General features: G+C 41.9%; 1 protein-coding gene across 1 annotated transcript in view; it reads left to right on the forward strand.

The window, feature by feature from the left end:
• Positions 1 to 15,384, forward strand: part of TRERF1 (transcriptional regulating factor 1) — a 57,017-nt gene extending 41,633 nt beyond the window's left edge. The window contains exons 12-14 of the mRNA XM_006882150.1: positions 2,265 to 2,483; positions 8,662 to 8,873; positions 15,066 to 15,384. Of these exons, the coding sequence (XP_006882212.1) occupies positions 2,265 to 2,483; positions 8,662 to 8,873; positions 15,066 to 15,384 (750 nt within the window). The remainder of the gene's footprint in view (positions 1 to 2,264; positions 2,484 to 8,661; positions 8,874 to 15,065) is intronic.
• The last annotated feature ends 12,524 nt before the right edge of the window (positions 15,385 to 27,908 follow it).

The raw sequence follows: 27,908 nt of genomic DNA on the forward strand, positions 1-27,908 counted from the left end.
AACATTTATAGAGATTTGGATTTCCATTTATTCATGGTTGCACTTTTCTCCCTGCCCACCTCTCCCCTCTCCCCAGTTTGCTCTTCTCTTTGAAAAGTAGAAGAAAAATTCCTTCATTGGTATACAATCCCCACACACACATCCCTCCCCACCCCCAACCCGGAGTACTCTCCACTATGCAACCTTCATTCTGGACTCTTCTGATAACCATAATACCCTATCATATATTCCTTTTAAACAGTTCTCTTCCTCATCTGTTTCAATGCTAAAGACATCATTCCTCCCCTCCTTCTTTTTGGAACCAGTCTACCTGTCCTGGAGCAGCTGATAGAGTTAAACAACCAAATTTTCTGCCTAGCAGTACTACACATCACACACTATCCCATGTACTTCTCCTTTAAAACAGAAGTAGTTGTTGTGTGCGAGTGGTAACACATCCTGTTAATATAGCATCTCAACTGTACATACTCATGCTATACAAAATACTAAACATACTGAAACTACAGAGGAAAGTTCTCTATGTACCATATTTACTGCATTTTCTTTCTCCTCTCGCTAAGACAAACCAGAGAGAGGAATCTGTGGTTTCTAGATCCTAAGGTACTGCCATCTCAGAAGTTTTATTGCCTTTGTAAATCCTCATGTCTGTATTCCAAGACTCTCAGGCTCCGTGATCCCAGAGTTACATCGCTCTCAGGGGTCCACTAACCTTGAGTCCACATGCTTTGAGCCGTACATGTGTCAAGAGAGACAAGTGACCTGTCAGTGGCAGATGGGCATACCTCTTCATTTGTAAAGTGAGAGATCAGCTTCAGTGACATAACCAATGTGGAGTTACTCTGTGAACTGAAAGTGCTATCATGTGTAAGCTGGAATGATGTTAAAAATCAGAGGAAATCCTTTCCCTGGTGCTTGGCTCTAACTTAGTTTGGAGGAGCCAGCCTCCCTCTACCTGCCCACCCAGAGAAGGACAGAAAGGGAAAGTGGGGCTACTTTGTGCAATGAAGAGCCGTGGTGGGTCAGTGGTTACGTTTAAACCAACTTGGTTTAAGATAACGTTACGGTTATGATTATCTTGGTTGCTAATCAAAAGGATGGCAGATTGAACCCATCCATCAGCTTCACAGGAAAGAGACTTGGCGATCCATTTCCACAAAGGTCTCCGGCCTGGAAAACCCTGTGGGCAGCTCTCCTCTGCCACAAGGGGTCTCTGTGAGTCACAGTCAGCTCCACACCCAAAGTTGTGCAAGATACAAGATGTAGAATGAGACCTCCCCGATGACTGCCTCCCACCCAGACTGCCCGTGCCAGGTTGTGTTTGAACTTATTTTGTTAACCTTGAGCAGAGAAGTAATCAGCTCCACATGATTACCATTCATAGGGGAGAGATATAATAGCTGAGAGGATCATTCACAGAAATATTTTTTAGCTCCCATAAAATTCTTGTGGAAGGAGGAAATGACTAAATAAAAGCATTAAACATTCTGGTTTTTCCAAACCCTTGGTCAGAGAAAAAAAAAACTATCTGGTCCCACAGAAATGTCATCCGCCTGAATTTTAGTTTCTGTCTTAGTTTCCTAGTGCTACTGTAACAGACAAAAGGAGGTAGCTTTGAAGAACAGAAGTTTATTTTTTCACAAATTCTGGAGCCTGAAAATCTTGGTTGTGCTTATTGCTTTTTTGTAGCTAATCCCAGGCTTCCCTTGGCTCCTTATTTATAGACAATTCTCACGTGGTATCTGGGGAGTGAGAGAGAGTGAATGAGAGAGAGAGAGAGAGAGAGAGAGAGAGAGAGAGTGTGTGTGTGTGTGTGTGTGTGTGTGTGTGTGTAATCTGCTCTTTATAACTCAAAAGTTATTAGATTTATTTAGAACACACCATACTCAGGTATGATTTAAATAACATAACAAAACTCTTTCTCCAAGCAGTATTATATCTGCAGGGTTAAGATTTCAGCACTTATTTTGGGGCCTAATCCAGTCCCTCGCAGCCACCTTCAAAGTCTGATATCTAACAGACTCCCAGGTAGAAATCTCTCCTCCTGCCCTACGCATATTTCGATATAAGAAGAAGGAGGGGCTGCCTTGACCTAGAGATGCCAAGTGTGCAGAGACCAGAGATTTTTGAAACTTTATTCACCTCCAGTGGGCCTTTAAACTGAAACAGAAGCATCATTGCATGTTTGCTCTGTGAGTCTGAGTTCTGGTCATCACTGAGTTGGTATCTGAGGACTCCTTTTTTTCCTTTTTTTATCTTAACACTAGACAAGTGAAGAAGAAGAAGAGGAGGAGCTAGAGGAGGAGGAGGAGGATCTGGAAGAAGACAGGAAATCCATAAAAGAAGAGGAGAGTGAAGCCCCAAAGTCCCCGGAGCCTCCGCCGCCAGTCACAGTCGCTGCCCTGGCTCCCGCTGAAGGGCCGCCTGTCCAGGCCCTCGGCCAGCCCTCGGGCTCCTTCATCTGTGAAATGCCCAACTGTGGGGCCGTAAGTGTCTCCGCCGTGTCGTGCCCGGGCTCCAGGACTAGCCAGGTCTGTGCAGCTGTGCCTTACTTTAAGGGTTTCAGCGGAAACAGTTCTAGTTTAGCAGAGGGAGCTCCAAGCTCCCATTGTTTCCCTTCTTTTCTTCCAGGTACTCACTCATTCAGTCAGAAAAGGTTTTTAGAGTATGTTCTGAGTCAAACACCTTGAAAGGTCAGGGGACACATTGAAGGTCCCTGCCCCAGCAAATATTTCACTCAGAGTGCTGTCAAATCCTTTGCAATGTCTCTGCAGTGATCACTGACTTCCAGAACTTTCCAGCCACTCTTCTTGGTGCTTCTCCACTCCTCTGGGCTGTGAGCCATACAAGCCACACCCTGTAAACATGCATTTAAATACTACAGGGCCATTCACAGAGGAAGATCATTTTTAATAACTGAATACCCCACCCCCTACAATTTTACCTCTCTGAACAAATTTCACATCTTATATTCCATTAAGTGTTCACGATTCCAGTACAATCACTATGAAGTTTGAGGACATTGTTGAAGATTTAGCCAGAGTTGAATAACTTTGTACTCTGTGGGAATATAAAAATATTTACTATGCAAATTCAGCCTTGTGAAAAGGAGCGCTGGTGGTACTGTGGTTAAACACGCAACTGCTTAACCGAAAGGTCTGTGGTTCAAGCCCACCAGCCACACTCAGAAGGAGAAGGATGTGGTATCTGCTTCTGTAAAGACCGAGAGCCTTGGAGCCTCCGAAGGTGTTCTACTCTGCCCTGTAAGGTCGCTGTGAGGTCATCCTTCTCATCAAAAGTGCATACAGAATCTGCATTGGCCTTATCTAAGGCTCTGTGTGTATTTTAAAGAATCTTATTTGGGACTCTTCTCAGTCCCCATCAGTTTGAAAACTCCTTTCTGCTCACAGTCAGAGTGAACTGGTGAGCATTTGCTGAAGGGGATTCCTTCAAGCCAGGCACACCTGTGTAAACAGGTTCCATATAATACCCTCAAAAATGAGACACTGATTCTTTTCCACAAGAAAGTTTCCCTCAAATTGGTACTCTAATTGATTGTTCACTATATAGGACAGCTCTAGTCTACAGGGTTTATTGGCTGTTGTTTGTTGACTGTCACTTAGATGAAGAAAGCAGAAACAATTTAAAAGTTTAGATCTTAAAGCAGAAATTCACGTGATTTATATCGTTGAGGTTGGGGTGGGTGGGAAAGCTACCAAAAAGGGGGTATATATTTAGTATTCTCTTTCAAGAGAACATAAGAAATCGCTAGCTTGTTTCCATCAGTGCCGTTTTATGTGAATCACATCAATTCAGGCACAAGTAAGATGCGACTGAATTCAAATTACAGTGTTTCTTGGTGAACTTGTTCAGAAATTGGCTGCTTGTTCAATTCCCACTTTGCTGTACAATACTTACATACGATACAATGTTGTTATGTTGTTAGGTGCGACTCGACCTTATGAACAAAAGGCCTGAGCACTGTTCATACATAGAGTTTCCAGAGGCAAGCCATTTCAGAATTGGATGCCACTCCTGTTCCCAGGCTTGTTTTAGTCAGGAAGCTCCACCAAACACTGTCCACCATGGGTACCCGTTACCACATTTGTCACATCAGTGTCACAGTGGTCAGCATCACAGCAACCATGAGTTACCTCTGTACAGCAATGCACAGACCAGTGCTGTACCACCTTCGGCTTGGTATTACACAATATACAATACAAAATACAATTATACAATGAATACTTACATATATTACAGTACTTACATACAAAAGTTTTTTTTACTGAGTTGTCAGAAATACCCAGAAAGAAGAATATATTTTTAATAACTTTTAATAATCACAGAGAGCAAAATATATTGCTAAATCATCAGTAACTTGCCCCCTCTGATGGCTTGCATGTTACTGAGATGATGCTAGAAGCTAAGCCACCAGTGTTTCAGATATTAATGTGGTTACTCGTGGTGGACAGGTTTCAGTCAGGCTTCCAGGCTGAGACAGACTAGGAATGATGACCTCGCCATCTGCCTTTGGAAAAATTGACCAGTGTACTCCTTATTATTATCAGCAGAATGTTGCCTAGCAGAATGGCAGAAGATGAACCTCTCAGGTTAGAAGGCATTCAGAATAGGACTGGGGAGAACTACTACCTCATAGTAGAGTGAACTTTAATCATGTGGGTGAAGTAACCTTTCAGAACTTCATTTGCTATTGTCACATAAAACAAGAGAACGGCCGTAAACATCCATTAATAATCAAAGCAAGGGATGTATAGACTGTGACTCTAGGAAAATTGGAAGTTGTCAAAAATGAAATTAACTCCTAAAATCTATGCACCAACCACCCATGGTAAAAATGAAGAAATTGAAGATTTTAACTGACTACAGGCTGAAATTGATGAAACATGCAATCAGGATACACTGGAAATTCATTATTGGTGATTGGAATGTGAAAGTTGTAAAGGAAGTAGTAGTTAAGAAATACAGCTTTGGCAATAAAAACTGTACTGGAAATTGTAAAACCAATGACTTAATTTTTGCAAATACCATTTTCAACAGCATAAACCATGACTGAGCACACAGACCTCACCATTAGGAGTACACAGGAATCGCGTGATCTGCATCTGTGGAAAGAAATGATAGAAAAACTCAGTATCATGAGTCAGACAAGGCCAGAAGCCAGTTGAGAACAAGCCATCAATCACTCATACGCAGGTTGAACTGAAACTTAAGAAAATGAAAACAAGTCCATAAGAGGCAGAGTATGGCCTTGAATCTATTCCACCTGAATTTAGAGACCATCTAAGGAATAGTTTTGCTGCATTGAACACTAAGGACTAAGACAAGAAGAGTTGTGATGTAACATCAAGGACAACATACATGAAGGAAGAAAAAAGGTCATTTTAAAAGATAGAAAAGACCAAGTGGTAGGAGAAAGGTTCTTTAGAGTAGCCAAAGAAAATGATGAAGTAAAAGAGCTAAATAAAGATTTCAAAGGACAGCTCTAGAAGTTGCCGTGAAGTATTATAAGGAAATGTGCAAAGACCTGGAGTTAGAAAACCAAAAGGGAAGAACATCCCAGACATTTCTCAATCTAAAAGAACTGACAAAAAAAAATAAAGCCTCAAGTTACAATTAGGAGATTCTATTAGCAAAATATTGCATAATACAGGACACATCAAAAGAAGACAGAAGACTACACAGTTACATTTTTATAGCCTCCTCCTCTAAAGGAGATATTTTGTGGCTTTTTAAATGCCAAAAAAGAATATACAGCCACTTACCACAGAGAACTGGTCAGTGTTCAAACGTATCAAAAACTAACACCTGATCAAAATTTAGTGGTCCTTAAGAAGTCCAGGCTTCACCACAGGCATTGAAAAGCAAGTGTTCCAGAAGTTGATGAATACCTGTCAAGATATTTCAACAAATAAATCCAAGACTGAAAGTGCTTACTAATCAGCTAAGAAATTTGGAAGATAGCCAGCCAACTAGGAGGGATTGAAAATTTGTGCCTGTTTCAAAGAAAGATGATCCAGGAGAATATGGAAATTATTGAACAACATTATAAACGTCACACACAAGTAAAATTTTACTGAAGGCAATTGGAAAACATTCCAGTAGTACCTCAACAGGGAACTACTAGAAACTCAAGCTGGATTGAAAAGGAATAGGGAATAAGGGATATTACTGATATCCGATGACTTTTGGTTAAAAACAGATAATATCAAAAAGATTTATACTTGTATTGACTTTGCAGAAGTATTATGACTGAATCACAGCATATTATGAATAACATTACAAAGATTGAGAAATCCAGAACTCTTCATTATGCTTCTGCAGAACCTCTACTTAGACCAAGAGACAATTATTTGCACAGAACATGGAAGATATTGTGTGGGAAGTTGTGCATAGGGTTATGTGCTTTCATCATACATATTGAATCTGTATGCTAAGCGAATAATCTAAGCAGCTGGTCTCTCTGAAAAGAAATGTGACCTCAAGATTGGAAGAGGACTTACTAACAATCTGATGAAAACGTCACTTGCTGAAAGCAAACTTGAAATACTTACTGATGAAGTTCAGAGACTGTGAATAACATGCCAACATAAAGAAAACAGCTTCTCACAACTAGACTTCTCATTATCAGCATGATGAGAAATAGAGAATGAGGTGGGCAAGGATTTCTTTTTTACTTGGATTCATAGTCAGCGTCAAGACATCAAATGACATACTGCATTGGATAAATCTACTACAAATGATCTCTTGAAAGTGGTTTGTTGGTTTGGTTTGTGGGCTGTTGGGTGTATTTTTTTTTTTAGTATCACTTTGAGAACTAAGATGCACCGTGATGTTTTCAGTGGCCTCAAACATGCAAAAGTTGGGCAGTAAATAAGGAAAACGGAAGATGAATCAATGCTTATGAAGGACTGTGTTAAAGAAGACTATTAAACATGCCACAGACCCCAGAAGAACACACAGCTGTTACAACCAGAACACTCCTTAGAAGCAGGGATGGTGAGATTTTATGTCTTGTGTTTTGCACATGTTATCAGGAGGGACCAAATCCCTGGAGAAGGACATCATGCTTAGTAAACAGTTAGTTGGCAACAACAACGGAAGACCCTCAGTGAAATGTTGACCCAGTAGCTACAACAGTAGGCTCAAACACAGCATTGATGGAGAAGAAGGCACTGGATCAGTGTTCTGTTCTGTTGCTTGTAGGACTCCTGTAAGTCAGAATCAGCTGGATAGCACTTAACAATAACAACAAAAGGAATAACCAGGCTTAGGAACTTGATAGAGAGCAACCACCTGCAGCTAGATAGCTCTGCAGGTCCTTTATTTACCTGGTGAGCTTAACAGACTGCAAATAGTGCTCTGAGACTAGAAGAGTATAGTTCCTATCCCTTGGTGGCACTAGTTATCAACCAGGAGTGACTCTGCCCCCTCCCCCCCGGGGGACATTTGACAATGTTTAGAGGCATTTTCAGGGAACTCAGGTGGCCTGGTGGTAAGATGCTTCACAGCCAACCTGAAGGCATGTGGTTCAAATCCACCAGCTGCCTCCTGGGAGAAAGATGAGCAGTCTCCTTCCATGCAATTTACTGCCTCTGAAAACCCACTAGAGAGTCAGCTATGGGTCAGTTCTGACTTGACGGTCTAATAATAATAGCAACAGATACAATTTATGTTTGTCACAACTGGGGAGCTGTTGCTGGCATCTGGTGAGTACCAGCCAAGCATGCCACCAAATATCCTAAACAGCACAGTCCCCTGTAATGAAGAATTACCCTACCCAAAATATCAATAGTGCTGCAATTGAGAAACCCTGCTATGTAGCAAGCTTCAAAAGGCTGTCCAGCTCCTTCCCCTTTTTATAATTTTGCATTAAAATCCTGGGCCCTAAAAATAGTGCTTCAGCAGTGGGCTGGGTGCTGGGCACAACTTCTAGAATATGCCAGAGCAGCTAAGCAGGGTCTCAGCTGCCTGGAGGAGACATGTGCTGAGCAAGCCGGCTCTGTTTCAGAGTACTGTCACCATGCATCCAGAGCCCCCCTGCTCTGAGCTGTGTTATACGTTGATCTTAGGAGAAAGAGATGGAATGGGGGTGGGAGGGAGAAAGGAAGAGTAGGGCTAATTATCAACTTAAAAAATTTTTTTAGGGAGCTCTGGTGGCCTAGAGGCAAGAAGCTGCACTGCAATCTCAGAGGTATGCAGTTCAAATCCACCAGATGCTCTGATGGAGAAGGAGGGGCAGTCTCCTGTACCAGTCAGATCCAATCTGACGGTACACACACACAAAATAATAAAATGAAAAACCAAGGTGGACAGAGGGAACTGACCCAGTGGCCTCCCTGGTTTTATGACAGAACTGTTTCCAGACTCCTGGTGTCCTGACTGTTAGATGGGAGACGTGTCCTCCCTGTGCCACATCAGCTGTCTGCTGTGTGTGGCAATGATGGGCTTGTGTGGCACAGCGTTAGTGGTTGTGGTATTTGAGCTGTACTTTCTGACTCGATGCCCCCAGTTAGGCTTATTTGAAGCTTTTCATCCTGTCATTGTACGCTGTTTCACGTATCCCATGAGTCACTATTAAGTAACTAATAACCCTAATTTCCTTTTCAGGACTGTACATGTCATGTCACTCCCTTTCTTCCCCAGGTGTTCAGCTCTCGGCAGGCACTGAACGGCCATGCCCGCATCCACGGCGGCACCAACCAGGTGGCTAAAGCCCGGGCCGCTGTCCCCTCTGGGAAACAGAAGCCTGGTGGTGCCCAGAGCGGCTACTGCTCAGTGAAGAGCTCACCGTCCCACAGCACCACCAGCGGGGAGACAGACCCCACCACCATCTTCCCCTGCAAGGAGTGTGGCAAGTAGGTGAAAGTCTGAATGTGTAAAGGATAACTGCTCTGTGGGGACCAGGCTTGAGATGATGGTCTAAGATTTCTTCAGCTACAAAAGGAACCAGACTCTGAGAACACACTCTCCATCCTTGGGACTCCATGGTGTCTCTTTATGGAAGATCTTGCCTCTTAGTCAGAGTTGACTCATTCTGATGTTTTATAGCCTAGTATGGATGGACAAGTTCAGAGAGTCTATCTCTCATGGCAAAAGTGTATTCTTTCCAGAAATAATGAGTAAGATTCTGGTTTCCATGTCTTTCCTTTATACCCAACACATATTCACACCTGTGCAGGCAGGAACTCTGTCACAGTAATAGTCTGTTCCAGACACTCCTTCCCACCCCTTCCCACCCCCATGCCCAGGGTAGAATCACTAAGAGTCACTACATTCTGCTGCTACATTAAGACCAACCTGAAAATCCTTTTCATTGTGGCACAGCTAATTTCATCAGAGTTAATACTTGAGATAAAACCTACTTGTTATCCTTTCCCCCCTAGCTATAAGAGGGGAAACAACTGAGGGAGAGAAGTAGTAATAGCTAGCATTTATTAAATTAGCATCTGTAGTAATAGCTAGCATTTATTAAACATTTTTTATGTAATAAATTTCATGGGCATCATCTCATTTCATCCCCATGTGACAAACATGTGGTATATGTACTGTTTCTATCCATGTCATAAATACTATTAATTTATCCTTGATAAGGAAACTGGAAGTTCAATAAAATAACCTACCAGTAAAAAGCAGAGCTATTTTGTCTGAGCCCAGCTTTACCTGAATGCAAAGAACTCAGTGTCATAGTGATTAAAAAAATACTTGATTGTAAACATCAAGGTTGAAAGGTCTAACCCACTAACCTCTCCATAGGAGAAAGAGAGTCAGTCTGCTTCCTAAACATAAAAAGCCTGGGAAAATCTGAGGGCACGTCTTCTCTGTCCTAGTGGGTCTCCATAATGGAATCCATGTGACAGCAGTGGGTTTGACTAGAGGTGGAACTTGGGCTCCTGCTACTGTTTAAACCCTGTTGTGTTTGCTTGTTTATTTACTTTGAGTAGAAAATAAAACTACCCAAATGTTAAAGTTGGACGCATTAGTAAGTGCAGTATGGAATTCTGGTTGAATTCTCAGTGAGCCTGCCTGACACCATCATGGGGGACAATTTTTGGGACCTGACTGAGTTTCTCTTTCCATCATCACTGGTTGCGTCAGGTGTTAGAAAGGTTACCTGCCCACCCGGTAGCTGCTAATATGCTGATACTCTACCAAGAAAATAGTTCTTAATGATATGAGTCAGGGCCTCCTATGCATCATATGTATTTTCCTACATGACCTCAGAGGGATCTCTGGTGGCCCAGTGGTAAGATGCAGTGCTGCAATCCCAAAAGCACACAGTTTGACTCCACCAGCTGCTCTTTGAGAGTAGGATGGGCAGTCTCCTCCCATGCAGTTAGCTGCCTCTGAAAACCTGCTAGAGGATCAACTATGGGTCATTTCCGACTCAAAGACACACAGCAACAACAACAGATGACCTCATAGAAACAGAACAGTTAAGCCACTTGCCACGGTACGCTTCTAAGTGGCCACTTGGAGACTCACACCAGACATGCTTTATAGGACAATGACTAGGAAGCTAAACTTTGTGGTGGTAAAGTCTGCTGTTCAAATCCAGTTCCACCTCTTCCTAGATGAATGCCTTCACTTTACTTCTCTGTTAAATGGGGGCAGTATTGGTACCTTCCTTCTAAGAAGGAAGATTGAGAAGATTTAGAGAGATAAAGCTTGATTAACCCACCACTGTCAAGTCAGTTCTGGCCCTCAGCAGCTTTCCTTCACATTTCTGAAGCTGTAAATTTTGCTAAGAGGAGACTGCCTATCTTTATGAAGTAACCAGTGGACTTGAACCACTGACCTTAGGTTAGCAGCTTGACACACTGCATACTATTCAACCAGGGCTCCTTAAACATGATTAGTACAAATAAAGTAACACAGCAAAGAGCTGGTTAGTAAAATTCTTCCTAAGTGTAAAAGGAGCAGATACAATGTGGGAATGGCAGAGTCTGACTTCTGCCTGCTTCGTATAGGAGAACTGTCCCCATCAATAATATCTATCACATCAAACAAATAGCTACATGTTCAGAAATGCCACCCTTCATGCTCCTCCACCTCTTTCTACCAATCATTGTGTCCAATGTTTGTTGCAAACTCACGGACTTTACTCACACTTGTGGGGTTTATTAGAGATAGGTTGAGGAGTGGGGAAGCAAAGAATATCACAAAATGCAAGTCCATGTTTATTCAGAAAGTCCCAAGTCAGCTTAACAGCAAGACACAATTCCTCAATTAGTGAAGCTCCAGGTTCAGTTCAGCAACACAAATGCAAGAAGCCTCTCATTTCCTTAATCATCCAGCAAACTATCTCAGAGTTACAAGTCAGCTTTTCCTTCAATCATCCAGCAAGCAAAACCTCTGTAACGCTATCTCTAAGGTTCCTCTGATTATACCTTGCCACAGTCTCTTCACAGCAGTGCCACAGTCTCTTCACCATCTCTCACAATGAGGAAAATGCTCTCTTAAATTGGTTGCACAGCTATTGATTTGCAAGACCATGTGTCTGCAGTTAAGGTGTCTGGAGATCATGCCCCCCAACAGGGCCTAATGCAATGGGTAGAAAAGCCAGTAGACCATGTGTCTGCAGTTAAGGTGCCTGGAGATCATGCCCCCCAACAGGGCCTAATGCAATGGATAGAAAAGCCAGTATTTAAGGTTTCTGACACCATATTAAGTCTTAATTTTCTAAGTCAACCATCTCCTAAAGAATATATATGCCCTCCATCTAAAATGGGAAAAATAAATAGAATTATGAAGCTGTTATTTATATAGTTGTATTTCTAAACAAAGATTTAAAAAAATTAGCAATGTGGGCATTGTAATTACTGTCACGAGACAAACTGTATGAATGGTTGAATAAAATGTCAATCTGCTCTATAAACTTTCACTCAAACCGCAATAACAAGTTGAATAATAAAAAAATAAAAATTTCTAGCTTTGTGCAGTGGCAATCTCGTACCCAGTGAGGTTTATCCGAGGCACGATTATTGCTAATTGAAAAAAAATAAAATAAAAATTTCTAAAAATTAAAAGAATGCCTATAGACCCCACAGTCCTTGCTCTGAGTACGTACTCCCTACTGCCTCTAAGGCCTCCATGAGGTGGTATCCACCCCCATGAAACTGGTGACCTCTCATGTCATCTGTGGGGTCTTCCTCCCATCCTTGAAGCATGAGGATAGCGAAAGGAGGTTTCAGGGTTCATTCCCTCCTCTGCGCCCTGAGAACATTTAGATGCCAGATGTGTTGTCATTTTCATGTCACTGCCCACTATCCCTTGTTGACTGAAACTGGAAGAAATACAGCCCCACATTGGTCATTAGTTTATTTGCTTAAAATCTTTAAACTACCTTAGGTGTCTGTCAGTCTACTCTCATCTTTTTACCCTGGGCGTCAGAAGCCAGCACCTTCCACCCCATCAGCTCAAACAGGCTCCTACTTCTTACTCCACCAGAGGGAGACAGGATATTTTAACAAAGATTAGTATTTATTTAGCACATTCGGAAGGTGTTCAGTGTAAGGTGTTCTAATTGACTATTGGTTCTGAGGGGTGGGAGTGGGGGACCATTTCCTCCCGTAAAGATTTACAGCCTCAGAGAATGGAGGAAGGGTTGCTAGGCATCAGAATCAACTTGATGGCAGTTCATTTGGTTTGGCTGTCTTTTAGGAGCCCTAGTGGCATGTTGAATTTAAGCTTTGTCCTACAAACTGAAAGGTTGGCTTTTCAAACCTACCAGCCTCCCCAGGGAGGTGAGAGGTAGCAGTCTGCTTCCACAAATGCTACAGTCTTAGAAACTTAGTCTAAGGAACAGATCTACTGTCTCTTACAGAATCACTAGGAATCAGAATCACTTTCATGGTAGTGGGTTTTTTTTTGCTTTGTTTTTTAATCTAGCTGCCTTTCAGTGGTACTCAGTAAATATTTTTCTTGTCTTCTTCTAATGTTGCTTGGAGCATTTTTCTTCCATAACTCTAGTTATGATTTTATGGAAAATAGAAGTGTTTTCATTGGTTTCCCACAGACAGGGTATAAGTAGCATTAGGCAGACAGATGTTCACAAAAGCCCTCTTCTGCATCCTGAAATCCTTTTCATTGCATAAAACCATATTCACAGCACCCACGTGACTCCCGAAGTCTGAGTCTGTTTGACCTGGTCTTAGAAATCAGCTCTGGTAGCCTAGTGGCAGGAAGCTGCACTGTAGTCCCAGAGGTGCACGGTTCGTGTCCATCGGATGTTCCGCTGGAGTAGCAATCTCCTGTTCCAGTTGGATCTGATAGCACACAATAAGGAAAAGAGAGAAATCATTGTGATCTTTCTTCTTATATTAATTTAGGAATTAATGTAATTATTTCCAGAAACATCTTCTCCCCATCAGCCAACAACCCCATACATGGACACAATTTTTTCTGTAAAAGGTTCAGATGGTAAAAATGTAAGGCTTTGCAAGCACTGCTGTCTCTGTCACCACCATTCAGCTCTGCTGTGGTAGCAGAAAAGCAGACCAAAAATGAGTGGACATGGCTGTGTGCCAGGGAAACACTCCTTACAACACAGCCAATGAACCTGACCCTCTGGCCACAATTTGTAGACTTCTGATCTACAGAATTCTTTTCAAAAATATGATCTCCTTATATCTCAGCCTCAAAACATCAACAACCTCGATAATTTGGACCTGGTAGTATTTTTGTCTGGGAGATGGGCTGCTCTTTGCACTGTAAACTGTTTAATGGAATCACTGGCCTCGACCTACTAGGTGTCGGAAGTGCCTACCTCCACGTTGTGAAAATTACCAGTGTCTCCCGGCATTGCCAAATGTCCCCCAGGAGAAAAAAAAACACCCTGGCTTAAGCACCTTTATTTTAGTGTAAAGAAAACAGGAAATGATGAAATGTGATGGCCAGTAGGAAGGAGAATAAGGTACACCTGATAGACGAGAGCCCATTGGAACTGACCTCATAGAATTCTTGATGATCTTGAGAACAAGTGGATTGAAATAAAGGAGCAAGTAGATTGAAGTAGAGGGGGCCTCATTCTGAAGAGAAAAGGTTGAAGAACTGACATGCGGCTTGGGGGGAACCTAAGAAAAGAGGGGATAAATCATCTACACAGCATTGAACAGACGAGGGAGAGAGCTGTATAAAAGAAATATATGATTAGGTATTATTGGCATGACAAGAGTCCAGAATAAGAGCTACATAGTAAAGTGGTCTAGGGTGGGGGTGGTGTTCTGTATAATAATGAAAGAACTTTTTTCCCTCAAAAAATTGATCGGGGGTGGGGCAGGGCAGGGAGGAAAATATACAACTATGAGCAATTGGAAACCAAATTTCTTTATAAACTTTCATTAAAACCCTAGTAACATGAATGGAAAATCTCTGTAAATGTTCATTAAAATTAAAAAAAATATATATCTCAGTAACAAAAATAAAGTGATCCATGCAGTATAGGTACAACAGTCCTTCAAGACTTGGAACTGGGGAAAAACTAGAACAGAGCAGAAGTGGATAAAGGGGCCATTCGAGCTTGTTGGCTTGATTAAAGGCATCTCCAGTCGAGAGGGTGTGGTTGTGAGGAGCTGAAGGAGGAAGAAGGACCTGCCTTCTACACCACAGACACAGGGCCTTTGAGAAGTCATTCTTCATTGTAACAGAAAGGAAGCATCATGCTCCACGAATGTGTTCCTGTGTATCCTCTTTCCTTGAAGAGGACAGAAGGGTGGTGACAAGTCATGGGGGAAGGAGATCCTTGGAGTTCAAGAGCAGACGCACTGACAGAACCATCCTAAGTCCTTTCTAGGTCCTAGATCAGGTCGGAACTGACTCACAGCTGACCCTCCAACAGGTTTTCAGAGGCTGTAAATCACACAGGAGGAGATTGCCCGTCTATCTCCAACAGAGGAGCTGGTGGATTTAAACTGTGTAGCTCTGAGTTGGCAGCACAGCCTCTTACCGCTAGACCACCAGAGCTCCCTGGCCCTTTCTTCAAAAGACACCTTGATTTCTAAGTAGAATCTCCTTAATGTCACACCCTTTTTTTCCTTCTTGATTTTCAGGGTCTTCTTCAAAATCAAAAGTCGCAATGCACATATGAAGACCCACAGGCAGCAGGAGGAGCAGCAGAGGCAAAAGGCTCAGAAAGCAGCGTTTGCAGCAGAGATGGCAGCCACCATCGAGAGGACTACAGGGCCGGTCGGAGGGCCGGGACTGCTGCCCCTGGACCAGCTGATCAAACCCATCAAGGACGCGGACATCCTCGACGACGACATGGTCCAGCAGTTGGGCGGTGTCATGGAGGAGGGCGAGGTGGTGGACACCGACCTCCTCTTGGACGACCAAGATGCAGTTTTGCTTCAGGGTGACACAGAACTGTAACTTGTCACCTTAGAGACAATGGAAACCCTGGCCTCCGTCTTCATGAATCAGGAAACCTGGACTGCCTGCTTGTTTTGTAACCATTTTAAACTACCTGTTTAAAAAGTGGTCGTTTTATTCAGGTTTGGGGAGGGGGGATGTTTCTTTTATTTAAAAAATTTAAAAAGGTTGTTTTGTTGGGGAGGGGGTGGTCGGAGGGAATAAATAATTGGCACAAATATCTTTAAGAGGTGTTTCATCGGGGCTCCATTCTCCTGCAGTCACGGCTAGCAGGAAATGAACCTGGCATTCCTGTTCCATTTGCTTTCAGCTGTCCACCATCCTGGTTGCCTTTTATCTCAAAGCTTGCTTTAAGAGAGAGAATGTGAGTACGAGTATGTGTGTATGTGTGTATGAGAGCGAGAGAAGCAGGCTCTCCTCCCTCTGTGCTGGGACCTTGGGCCATCCTTTCCCACCAAGAGTTATTTTCATTCTGTCCTGACCTCATTCTGTAGTTTGCAATGAACCTAGTGTCTTTTCCAGGAGACTCTTCTGCAGGAGTAACTTTCCGGTGGGCAAGTTAAACCCTCATGTCCCAAACACGAAAATTGGTTTTTCACTCTACCTTGCCTGTCCTTTGATGGCCTATTTGTAGGAACTGAACACTCCAAGATCTCAGGCCTTTGTGTTCCGTATCCACCTGGCTGTGACCTGCCCACGACCTAGTCTGTAGGGCAGATGTGACTTCTCACATGTCCCAGTCGCCATCTTCAAATCGTGACTGATCCTTCCTGAATGAAATAACCCCAGCAATTGATAGCAGGGTGGTAGAAGATGGCTTCTGTGTTCGGGGAGGGTAGGTGACAGCCACATGTTGAAATCTCTAGAATATCAGGAAATGTTCTTTTGCCCAAAACCAAGAGCTGAAGGGTCTGGTGTTTGGGGGGCTGTTTTTTTTACTTCCTTCAACGCTGTTAATGGTCAGTGGAGTTCTGTAATTACGTTGTGCCATTTGGACTGTGAAACTTCATTCACTAGGAATTCATATATGCTAGACTGGTTCACCTTGACATGAGCTATGAGGAGAAGGGTTTTCTGACAGAGATAGTAAAGGGTCGATGGCATTGAAAGCCAGCCAAAAATGGTTTCAGACACCACTTTGGTTCTGTCTTTGCATTCAAACTATGAATGTATTAATTACATATCATTTACCAAAGCACTTCAAGAAGTCTCCGAGCTGCATAACTTTGTCTTGTCCTGTCTGTCAACAGGCTTGCTGTTTGCACTGAAGGAAATAAACCTATAATCCTACAGATATGTGAGTTTGCTCAAGCACCTGGCTGAGTCAGACTGGTCTAGCCTACTGTTCAGGCAGGGGTGACCTGCCTCTCCCCTTCAGCATTACACCTGTCACCTCTGGAGCACATGTTTTCAGGCCTTGCCTCCGCTAGGTAAGCTTGTTCCTCAGTTCCACATGAGTATGAGGACCACACCAGGCCACTTGACTGACAGGCTACTATCTTGACATAAGAGTGACTACCAGCCGAAGCATGAGGGCAGGACCTGAAGTGTCTTTCCAGTTTGACTGCAAAAGTTAGCACAGCCTAACTGGGAAGTCACATGTGGCCCACAGTGGGCCCCCTCACATAGTGTTCTCCTCACCTCAGGAAAGCCATGGATAGAAGAAAAATAGTCTTTCCATTTCTATCATTCTGTGTTCAAAAAAGTTCTGGAGGCTTCCTTCTTCTCTAGGGGTTTAAAAAAAGTATTTCATTTGCTGCCATTTCAGACAGGTCCTTATAGCTTGTGTTTTATCTAAGTGGTTCTGAGTTAAGAACTCCCCTTGAAAATAGACACCACTTTTTGGCAGAGCTGTTCGAGCTGCCATATTGTGTCAGCTGCTGCAGGAAGTCGGTCCTGTGAGCCCTTTCCTCCACTTGCTGGTGTCTGGAAGTGACTCTCGAATAGGTCTTTGGAAGCTTACCTATCAAAGGAGCAAACACCCAGAAAAATGTTTATAAAGCATATGCATTTCCTCTGTTGGGAGACTTGCCCGGCTGTTCCTGTTTTCAACATTAAAAATAAACTGAGTTGCCAATGTAAAAATAAAATGCACAATTATATTTTTGTTTTTCAGGCAGTAACAGCATAGGCATTTTTATGTTTTACTTGAAATAACCAAAGAACTCCTCTTTATCGAGACAGTTCAAACTCCTGAATTCGTGTTCCTTGACAGTATCAACGTAAAGAATTGACTTCATAGTAAAATATTGCACTTTTTCTTTGAAATGATCCTGCCTGCATGAATGCATTGTGTTCTGGCTCCCACCCGCCCCCACCCCAAAAAACTTTCCTTTCTAATGTTTAATGTCTTCAACACCGATACTGTTTACTATCAGATGGTTTTTCATTAGTGAATTTAGACCTCTTTAAGAAAGCTTGTATATAAAAGTTAACAGATATATTTTATGGAGAAACCCATCTTATTTTCAAATATATTTAACTGCTGTTATATTTTATTAGAGGAAGGGTGTAAATATTTTCTAGGAGTTCTATTGTAAAGAAAAGTATTTTTGAAAAAAAAAAAAAAAACAAACCCCAACAGCAAACAAGCCAACCTTAATGTAATAAAAATGAAAACCTTTTTAAATAGTGGTTGTGATTGCTTCTTGTTCTGGCTTTATTATGTTCTATTCTCAGCAACTGACTTGCATGCCTCCCATTTCAGGATGTAATTTATTCACTTTTGCACTATTATAAGTTGACGTCATAATATTCAGTGTGTGTAGCTATATCTTCCCGGAATGCAAGTCCCTTGATTCATACCAGGAGCACTATGTATAACATATTCCTAATTTTTCTTTTGTAATGTGTGTATTTTTAATAAGGATTTTATGTAACATTTTGGCAAAAAAAAAAAAAGGACAGTATTTTCTAGTGAATTTTATAATACCGTTTTGCTAAAAATGTTTCTTCCTAGGTCAGTTTTTGTTAAGATGAACCAAAAGTCTTATTTTACCAGGGGTTTAAAAAAAAAGTTTGAAGCTTGAAAGCAAAGTTATATTTAAACATCATATGTAACAAATAAAGATATTTTATAGACTTGTCCTAAAAAGGTGCATTCCTTAAAATAACTGGGACATTCTAAGTTGGTTTCTTCCCCCCTGAGTAAAAAGCTTTTTTTTTTTTCTTCTTTTAAATCATCGTGATGGTCTTTCAAAAAAAATAAATAAATCACAAAGAGGATTTAGCTTAAACGTTCCAGTCATTATCCATCTCAGCAATATATTCCACTTCCTATGGACGGGCATTCATCAAATAAAGATGTAACCAAATAGACACTGTCATATTTATTTGTGAAACCTGGATTCAATATTGCATCAGCTGCTCTGAAAATAAAATATTACCTTTCTGAGTTTCATTTGGCTTAACTATTCCTTCTTTCAAACACCTGAGAGGACTTTGCAGTGCTTTATAGATGCTAATGAATGAGTTGGTTTCGGTAGACCTCTTTGGGAGGTCTGTTGATCAGCATGAATAGTCATCAAAACAATCGCCTGCCCTGGTTCCTTTCAGCTCCTCAAGCTATGGCCCAGCCAACCAAAGGTTGGTAGGCTCCGCTGCGATCCAAAAGGTTGGCAGTGGGAACCTGCCAGCTGCTCCCAGGTGGGAAAACATGGCCATCTGCTCCCAGTTAAAACTTAGCAGTTGAGATACAGCACTTAACAGTGACTCCGTGTGACAGAATGGGAGTGCTCTCATTGTGACCCTGTGAACAGTGGATCGGAACCCTGCCCTATCCTGTGCCATCCTCCCCATCTCTGACATACTTACATCTGTTGTGACAGTATCAGTTCATCTTTTTGAGGGTCTACCTGTCTTGAACTGACCCTCCACCTTTCCCTGCCTGATGTCTTTTTTTTCCTTTTAAATTCATTTAAATGAAAGTTTACAGAGACTGGGTTTCCATTGTAGCACACTTTCCTACTGCCCACCCCTCCTCCCAGTTTGCTCTTCTCTTTGAAAAATAAAGAAAACTTCTTTCACTGTTATACAATCCATGCCCACCCACCCCTGCCCACGCCTCCCACCCCCAGTCCACTCCACTATGCAGTTTGGCCAACTTTTTGAGCACATTTGCTCAATGCAGTTGTGAGGATCTTTAATCTTCATCAAGAACTGCCTCAAATCCTCTTTGCTTCTAGCAAGCAAGCTTGTTTCACCTGGATGTCACAGGTTGCCCTCTTCCTACCCAGTTGAGACATTGTTTTCCATTCAGTTTGGCTTCTCAGATTGCTCAGCATTAAGTATGAGTAAGCATGTTGGGGGGTGGGGGGAATCTATCCTGACACATACATTTGTTTGTTGCTGTTTATGCCTGATGTCTTTTTCTAAGGACTGGCCCCTCCTAACAGTATGCCCAAAGTATGTGAGATAAAGTTTCAACATCCTTGCCTCCGAGAAGCATCCTAGGTGCACTTTCTCCAAGACTTATATTTGTTCTTGGGATGTTCAATACTCAGCTCCAACCCCACAACTCAGAGACATTGATTATTCTTCCATCATCTTTAATCACTGCCCAATTTCCAGGTGCGTAGTAATTGAAAAGACCATTGCTTCAAATGTGTGCATCTTAGTCTTTAAAGTGACATCGTAGCTCATTAGTACTCAGGAAAGGTCCTTGACAGTAGATTTTTTTTCCCCCATGCAACATGTCTCTTAAATTCTTGACTGTTGCTACCATGGATCCAAGTGAAATAAATGACGTTTTTAACAGTTGCAGTCTTTTCTCCCATCTATCATGATGTTGCCTATTGGCCCACTGGTGAGGATTCCGTTTTCTTGATGTTGAGATGTAACCCATGTTGAGGGGTATAGTCTTTGATCTTCTGCAGCAAGCATTTTAAGTCCTCACTTTCAGCAATCAAGGTTGTGTCATATGCATACATGATGTGGGGTGCATTTTTTCCCTTTTTTATTGGCTTGCATATGATAATTCATATATAATGTAGGTTGTTGATGAGTCTCTGTTCCTAATGCCACATTCTTCATAAAGTTCAGCTTCTCAAATGATTTGTGTCCCTGATAGTTAAGTAGTTGGCTAGTAACAGAAAGGTTGCTAAATCCAACTGACCCCACAGCCTTCCTTATGGGACAAAGATCGAGAAATCAGTTCCTATAAAGATTACAGCCTAGGAACCCTGTGGAGCAGTATTCTGTTCTGCCCAGTTGGATTGCTGGGAGCCAGAGATTGAGTCAATGGTACACAACAGCAAATGCGACTTAAATTGCAGTTCAAAAGGACTCTGTAGCACGTGGGTGGTGCAAACAGTATGCTTACCTGCTAACCAAAATGTTACAGATTGGAGTTCACCTGAAGACACCTTAGAAGAAAGACCTACTTTATTGCCTCTGGAAACCTGCTAGATCTACTTCTGAAAAGCCAGCCATTGAAAATTCTGTGGAGCACAGTTTATTACAAGGTACATAAAATAAATCCTACATGTAATCCATGTCCACTGAGATTTATGTTCATTGCAAATCTGTATTCCCAGACTTTAATGTGCGCTTACTTTTTAATCTTGAAAATAAGCTTTAAATGTAGCCTGAAAGTCTATTTTGTATACAAAACTTGCTTTAAGTTTGGGCATACGTGTTCAAGACTTTGATCTTCTACGTTCTTTTGGTGTCTTTAATTTTAGCTACCTATTTTTGAAAGTTGGTCTCATATCCTACGAAATGAAGGAATCCTCGTGGCCTAGGAGATTGAAGGTTAGGCTGCCAGACAAAAGGCCATCCCATTAGTCCAGCTGATCTACAGGGGAGAGAAGTGGCTGGCTGCTTCTGTTCACAGCCTTGGAAATCCAGTGGGGTGGTCCTGTTGCTGTGCTATAGGGTTGCTATAAGTCCAAGTTGATTCAAAAGCAGTGAGTTTGGTTTGGTGCCCAATTAAACAGCTGTTCCTCTCGAAGCAATGTGCATTTCATTCTGCTTCCAGGTACCCAGGTGTTCAATCTGAGCACCTTCACCCTCACCCATTTAATACTTACGAGCTACCATGTCCCAGACACTCCCCCACAGGTATTGTACATGTGCAGAAAGATGGCTGTGGCATGACTCTTTCTTGCCAAGAAATTTAATACCTAGAAAGAGCATATGGAGGCCTGGGAACTGATCCAATTCATTATTGGAAGAGCAAAAGTCATGATTTATTAATATTCAGAATCTCCTCACCACTCCTTATACATACACAGCAATACATAGTATTGCAGGCAGGTGCTCAGAACTCTGTAAAATTAATTACCTCTCTAGCCCACCAGGCATGTGTATGTATGTGTGTTGAATAACTCTGGAGTTACCTAACATCAATTCTGAATACCACAGCTAGTCAACTAACATGTGCTGTAGGAATGTTAATGAGTTTTAATGTTGACACAAGCAAAACTCAGGAAGAGACACATTAAAGGATTGCATATAATTTTCCTAACTGTTATTGAGTGAATTGTGTGTCATTCCCCTCAAATACATGTTATAAAGCTAAACCTCTTTCCTGAGCCAGAGTGTTCCTTAAAAGTGGGGATGGTGAGACTTAATCTCAAATACTGGGCGTATTATCAGAAGAGAACAATTCCTGAAGAAGGACATCATATTTAGTAGAAAAAAGAGGAAGACCTTCAACAAGATTAAATGACACAAACAATGGTTGCAAAAAATGGGCCTAAACAGCAACAGCTGTGAGGATGGTGCAGACATCAGCAGGAGTACACAGGAGTCACTATGAATCAGAACAGCACAATAGCATTGTCGTAGGCTGGGTTCTCTGAAGAAGTAAAACCAGTGTTTTATAGATGTATCTACATTTAGTGAGAGAGAAATATATATATGACCAAAAATTCTTACTGCCTTTGCATTGGAATTAACGTATTGCTGACCCTCCATTGGTCTTCCAAGTTGTAAATGTCATAGGATGTAATTGTCTGTCTTTCTCTATTGGAGTCATTGGTCAATTCAAACTTCTACAGAGGTACAGCTTTTTGTTACCAGTGTAACTCCCTACAGACTACACCAGCAGCGGTCAAGAGAGAGGGAGATTCTAGAGAAAGGTTCAAGGAAGTGGCTCAAGTGTGTGTGGAGGCTGACAAGTCTGTGGGTCAGATGTAAAGAGAGAGGTATCAGACTAATGAGTCCACGTTGTCAGCCAGCAAGCAAGGCCTCAGGCTGCTGGCTTTGGAGACAGCTGTCTGCAGAGTTAGATTAATCCAAAGGTCATCATAGGGAGAACAGTCACAGATGGCTGGCTTTGGAGATGCATAGTCGATAGGTGACAAGTCCATTGGTGGCCATCAGGGAGCAGAGTCTAAGATTGTTGGCTTTAAAGGCTGACCAGTTCAAAGTGGGCAAGTACAACAAGTCTGAAGGTCAAGAACAAGACAGCTAGAAACAAGATCAGACAAAATGCTCTCTAACTTTGTCAGAGACTCCACGCATGTACTCAATACAAGCCGCTCCTCTTCAATTGAAGACATTTCTCCCTTCATCAGATCAGGCAGGTCATATATTTACATAATCACCTCTAATCCTGCCTTATTAACATCACATAGGTTCGGATGCATGATACCTAGGATAATTACATTATACTGAGGATCATGACCACATCTGGGAATGATCTGTCTGTTTTGTTATATAGGCAGGATTCATGTAAGATATATTTTGAGTCAATCTCTTCTAAGATATGAGGTTAAACAGACAAAGAAGTAAGCAGAGATGGAGGAAGAGTGATGCCATGCCACAGAAAGACTGTCCAGATCCAAAGCTCAGACGTTAGCCCAGACCTTTCCCAGAGAAGACAGAAAAAGCCTTCCCCTAGAGCCGGCACCAGGACTCCACACTTCCAGCCTCCTAAACTTTGACAAAATAAATTCCTGTTTATGAAAGTCACCCACTTGGGGTATTTATTTCACCCGTACTAGGTAATTAAGACAATAAATGAATCTCAAACGATCCTGGAATCATAATGATTCTTGTGCAAAAGAGCTAAAAGTCTGATTATTTCCATCATATAAGAGAACAATTTTTTCAACAATTTCTCTATGTATACTTCAGGAAAGGAGTGCAGCAGGGATGCATCCTATCTTCATACCTTTTCAGTCTATATTCAGAACGGATCATTTGGGAGGTTGGGCTTTATGAGGCAGAATGTGGCATCCGGATTGGAGGAAGACTAATCAACACCTATGTTAATGAAGATGACACAACCTTGCTTGCTAAAACTGAGGAGAACGTGAAGTACTTGCTGCAGATCAAGGGCTGTAGTCTTTTTTTTTTTAATAATTAAAAAAATTTATATTGTAAGTTTATAAAGAACTTGGATTTCCATTCACTTTTTCCTCCCTGTCCCACCCCAGTTCACTTTTTTCTTGGGGAAAAACGTTCTTTCATTCTTATACAGTCCCCTCCCTTCCCCACACCACTTTACTATGCAGCTCTTATTCTGACTCTTGTCATACCAATAATACCTAATAATATATTCCTTTTATACAGTCCTCTCCCTCATCTGTTTCAAAGCAGTATTCATTATTTATCCCCTCTTTTCTTAGTTTCCTCTCAACCCCCATGTCAGTCCTGTTATACAACAGTGGCATTATGCAGTCTTTGTCTTTTTGTGGCTGAGATACTTCACTCAGCATAATATCCTCCGTGGTCACCCATTTTGTATAATATTTCATGAGTTCTTTGTTTTTCAGTGCTGCTTAATATTCCACTGTGTGAATATACCACAGCTTCTCCATCCATTTGTTTGTTGAGGGGCACTTGGGTTGTTTCTAAGTATTATTGTGAACAAAGCAGCAATAAACATGAGTGTGCATATATCTACTTAGGTGGGAGTTACAGTTTCTTTAGGGTATAGTACCAGTAGTGGAATTCTGGCCTAAATGGTATTTCTATTTCCAGCTTTGTGAGACAGTACCATACAGCCTTCCATAGTGGTTGCACCATTTTATACTCCCACCAACAGGGAATAAGGGTTCCAGTTTCTCTGCAACCTCGCCAGAATTTGTTGTTTGCTGTTCTGTTGACTTTTTCTATTCTTACTGGGGTGAGATGATATCTCATAGTTGTTTTGATGGCTGTAGTCTTTAACATGGGTTGAAGCCCAACATCAAGAATACAAAGATTCTCACTACTGTGCCAATTGGCAGCACCATGATAGATAAAGAAAAGATTGAGGTTGTTAATAGATACAGGTTTCTTGGCTCCATAATCAACACTCTTGGCACAAGAAGTCAAAAGACAAATTGCACTGGGAAAATCTGCTGTCAGGAACTTCTCCAGAGTACTGAGAAACAATGATGTCAGTCTAGAAACTAAGGTGCACCTGATCCAGGCCATGCTCTTTGCAATTACTTTCTATGCCTCAAAGAGCTGGACAATGACTAAGAATGACAGAAGAAGAACTGCCTTTGAGTTGTGGTGCTGGAGAAGAGTGTTGAACATACCGTGGACTGCCAGGACTACAAACATGTCTGTCCTGGAGAGGGTAAAACCAGTTTGCTCCCTGGAAGCAAGGATTTTGAAGCTCTGCCTCACATACTTTGGGCACATGCCAGGAGGGACCAGTCTTTGGAGAGGTGTTTGGAAGACTGGAGGGGCAGTGGAGGAGAGGAAGACCCAGGGTGAGATAGATTAACTCAGTGACTGGAGCAATGAGATTAGATCTGTTAGAGACAAGGAGATTGACGCAAGATATGGCAGCTTTCAGAGCTAATGTATATAGAGTTGCTATGAGTTACAGGTGATTAGATGACACAACAACAAAGAAGTTTTTATGCCTTTTAATTGTAATGTTGGCAAAGAATATTACATACATAAAAGAGTACCAAAAAACCAAATATGTTTTTGAAGGAGCAGAGTGCACCTTAGAAATAAGGATGGTATCATTCCACTACTGGAATTTACCCTAAAGAAATGATAACTGCCACCCAAGCAGACATATGCACACCCATGTTTATCGTGGCTTTGTTCACAATAGCAAAGAGCTGGAAACAACCCAAGTGCCCATCAACAAACGAATGGTTAGAGAAGCTCTGGCATATTCACACAATAGAATACTATGCAGCATTGAAAAACAAGAAACTCACGAAATACTATGCAAAATGGATGACCCTGGAGGACATTATGCTGAGTGAAATATCTCAGTTGCAAAAGGACAAATATTGCATAAGTCCACTGTTGTAAAATGGGACTGACATCAGGGTTGAGGGAAGACAGAAAAGGAGGGGAGGAATGATGTGTATTGCATTGAAACAGATGAGGGTGAGAACTGTTTAAAAGCGATAGATATGTGAATGGGTATTCTTGTTATTCCAGAAGTCCAGAGTGAAGGCTGCATAGTGGAGTGAACTTGGGGGGAGGGACTGCATAACAATGAAAGAGTTTTTCTTTTTCTTTTCAAGGAGAAGAGTGAATTGGGAGGGAGAGGGTGTGCAGGGAGAAAAGTGCAACAATAAATGACTGGAAACCCTGAGACACTAAACTTCCATTAATATTTAATTTAAAAAAAAAAAAGAAGGATGGTATCATGAACTTTGAGCATGCTACCAGGAGGGATCAGTTGTTGAAAAGGACACCATGCTTAGAAAAGTAGAGGGTCAGTTTAAAAGAAGATCAACAATGAGATGGAGTGACACTGTGACTTAACAATGGTCTTAAGCATGATGGAGATTGTGAGGATGGAGCTGGATCATACAGGGTTTCATCCTTTTGAGGTTCATCCTTGGGGATACTATGATTCAGAGCCAACTGGATGGCACCTAACAACAATAACATGGTAGCTCTGTAAGAGAGGAAGTCTGTTGAAAAGGGTTGTCTCTTGAAACCTAAAAGCTGGTGCGATAGATACATAATTTAATTTATGAATTTCACACTGTTGTTTTCCCTGAATAGTAGGGGTTGGGGGTGTACTTACATGGTCTATTTTGAATCATTGGCCTCCTGCTCTTCTATATTAGATGTCAGAAAGTTTAGGAGGCAGGGAATTGCTCCATGATGACAGGCCAAATTTCAGAACACTTCCCAATTCTATATGCCAGGCCACAGACAAGAGCCCTGCCCACAGCCCCATTGTAGACAAAACCTGGTCTTGTTATTCATGGCTCATGCTGTTGTCCACTTGCCCTCAGTTAATTTGACCAGAGTTAGCAAAGCCATTTGGCCCCTGGGCTTAGCTTAACATGACAGAGCCTAGTCTAGGAAAATGAAGGAACCAAGCAAATTCACATATTTGGTTTTATTAGATAATTTTAATAAGATATATTTATTTATTAAATATAAATCTAGAGTGTTCTGTTGTGACAAATTGTATATGGAAAAGCACTTTAGGAAGTTTAGAATGTTGTACAAATGGAAGAAACTTATCATAGCACAAATCACAGTTATAAAACTAACTGCATCTAACTTATGGTAGATAATAACTAGACACAAAACTTTTTTTTTAGAATTTTTTTTAATTTTTTATTTTTATTTTACTATTTGTGTGTACCATCAAATCAAATCTGACTGGTACAGGAGGAGATTGTCCCTCCTTCCCCGGCAGAGCACCTGGTGGATTCGAACCATGCACCTCTAGGATTGTAATGCAGCTTCCTGCCACTAGGCCACCAGAGCTCCCCAAGACTCAAAACTTTTGACTGCTTGTAATAAGTTGTTGTTGTTGTTATGTGCCATCGAGTCGCTTGCGACTCATAGCGACCCTATGTACAACAGCCCTAAACTCCGCTCTGTCCTGTGCCAATCGCACTGTCTCTGACACTTCCATCCCAATTATCCCAGTCACTGAATCAATCCACCTCATAGAGGGCCTTCCTCTCCTGTGCCGTCCCTCCACCCTCCCAAGCATGATGTCCTTCTCTAAGGACCGGTCTCTCCTCCCAACATGTCCAAAGTATGTTAGACGGAACCTCAGAATCCTTGCCTCCAAGGAGCCACCCGGTTTAACCCTTTCTAGGACAAATCTGTTTGTTTTCCTAGCAGTCCATGGTATTCTCAATACTCTTCTCCAGCACCACAGCTCAAAGGCATCAATTCTCCTTCTATCCTCCTTGGTCATTGTCCAACTCTCTGATGCATAACAAGTGATTGCGAAGACCATGGCCTGTATCAGACGCACCGTAGTCTCCAGAGAGACACCATTGCTCTTCAGTACTTTGGAGAGGTCCCTAACAGCAGACTTTCCCATGGCAATGTGCTTTTTAATTTCCTGGCTGCTGGTGCCAAGACTGTTACAGGTTAGCCATTGTAAATTCTGAAATACTAAAGTAACATAAAAGAAAAGATCAACAGGAGCATGGCTGGAGAGCAAGATCACCTGATGTGATGAGGGAAGATTAGATTAAGGAATTTAGTTAGAAGCCTATTGCAATGAGGTATAGGGCTAGATCTCCATAGACTCAATGGTTTGTTGTGCCTATGAAGCATGGATGGTGAAACTTCTCATATACCTTGGGCATGCTGTTAGGAGGGGCTAGATTTGGGGAAAAGACATCATT

This window comes from Elephantulus edwardii, unplaced genomic scaffold (assembly GCF_000299155.1).
Source record: "Elephantulus edwardii isolate Elephantulus edwardi_28Jun2011 unplaced genomic scaffold, EleEdw1.0 scaffold00017, whole genome shotgun sequence".
Classification (NCBI taxonomy): domain Eukaryota; kingdom Metazoa; phylum Chordata; class Mammalia; order Macroscelidea; family Macroscelididae; genus Elephantulus; species Elephantulus edwardii.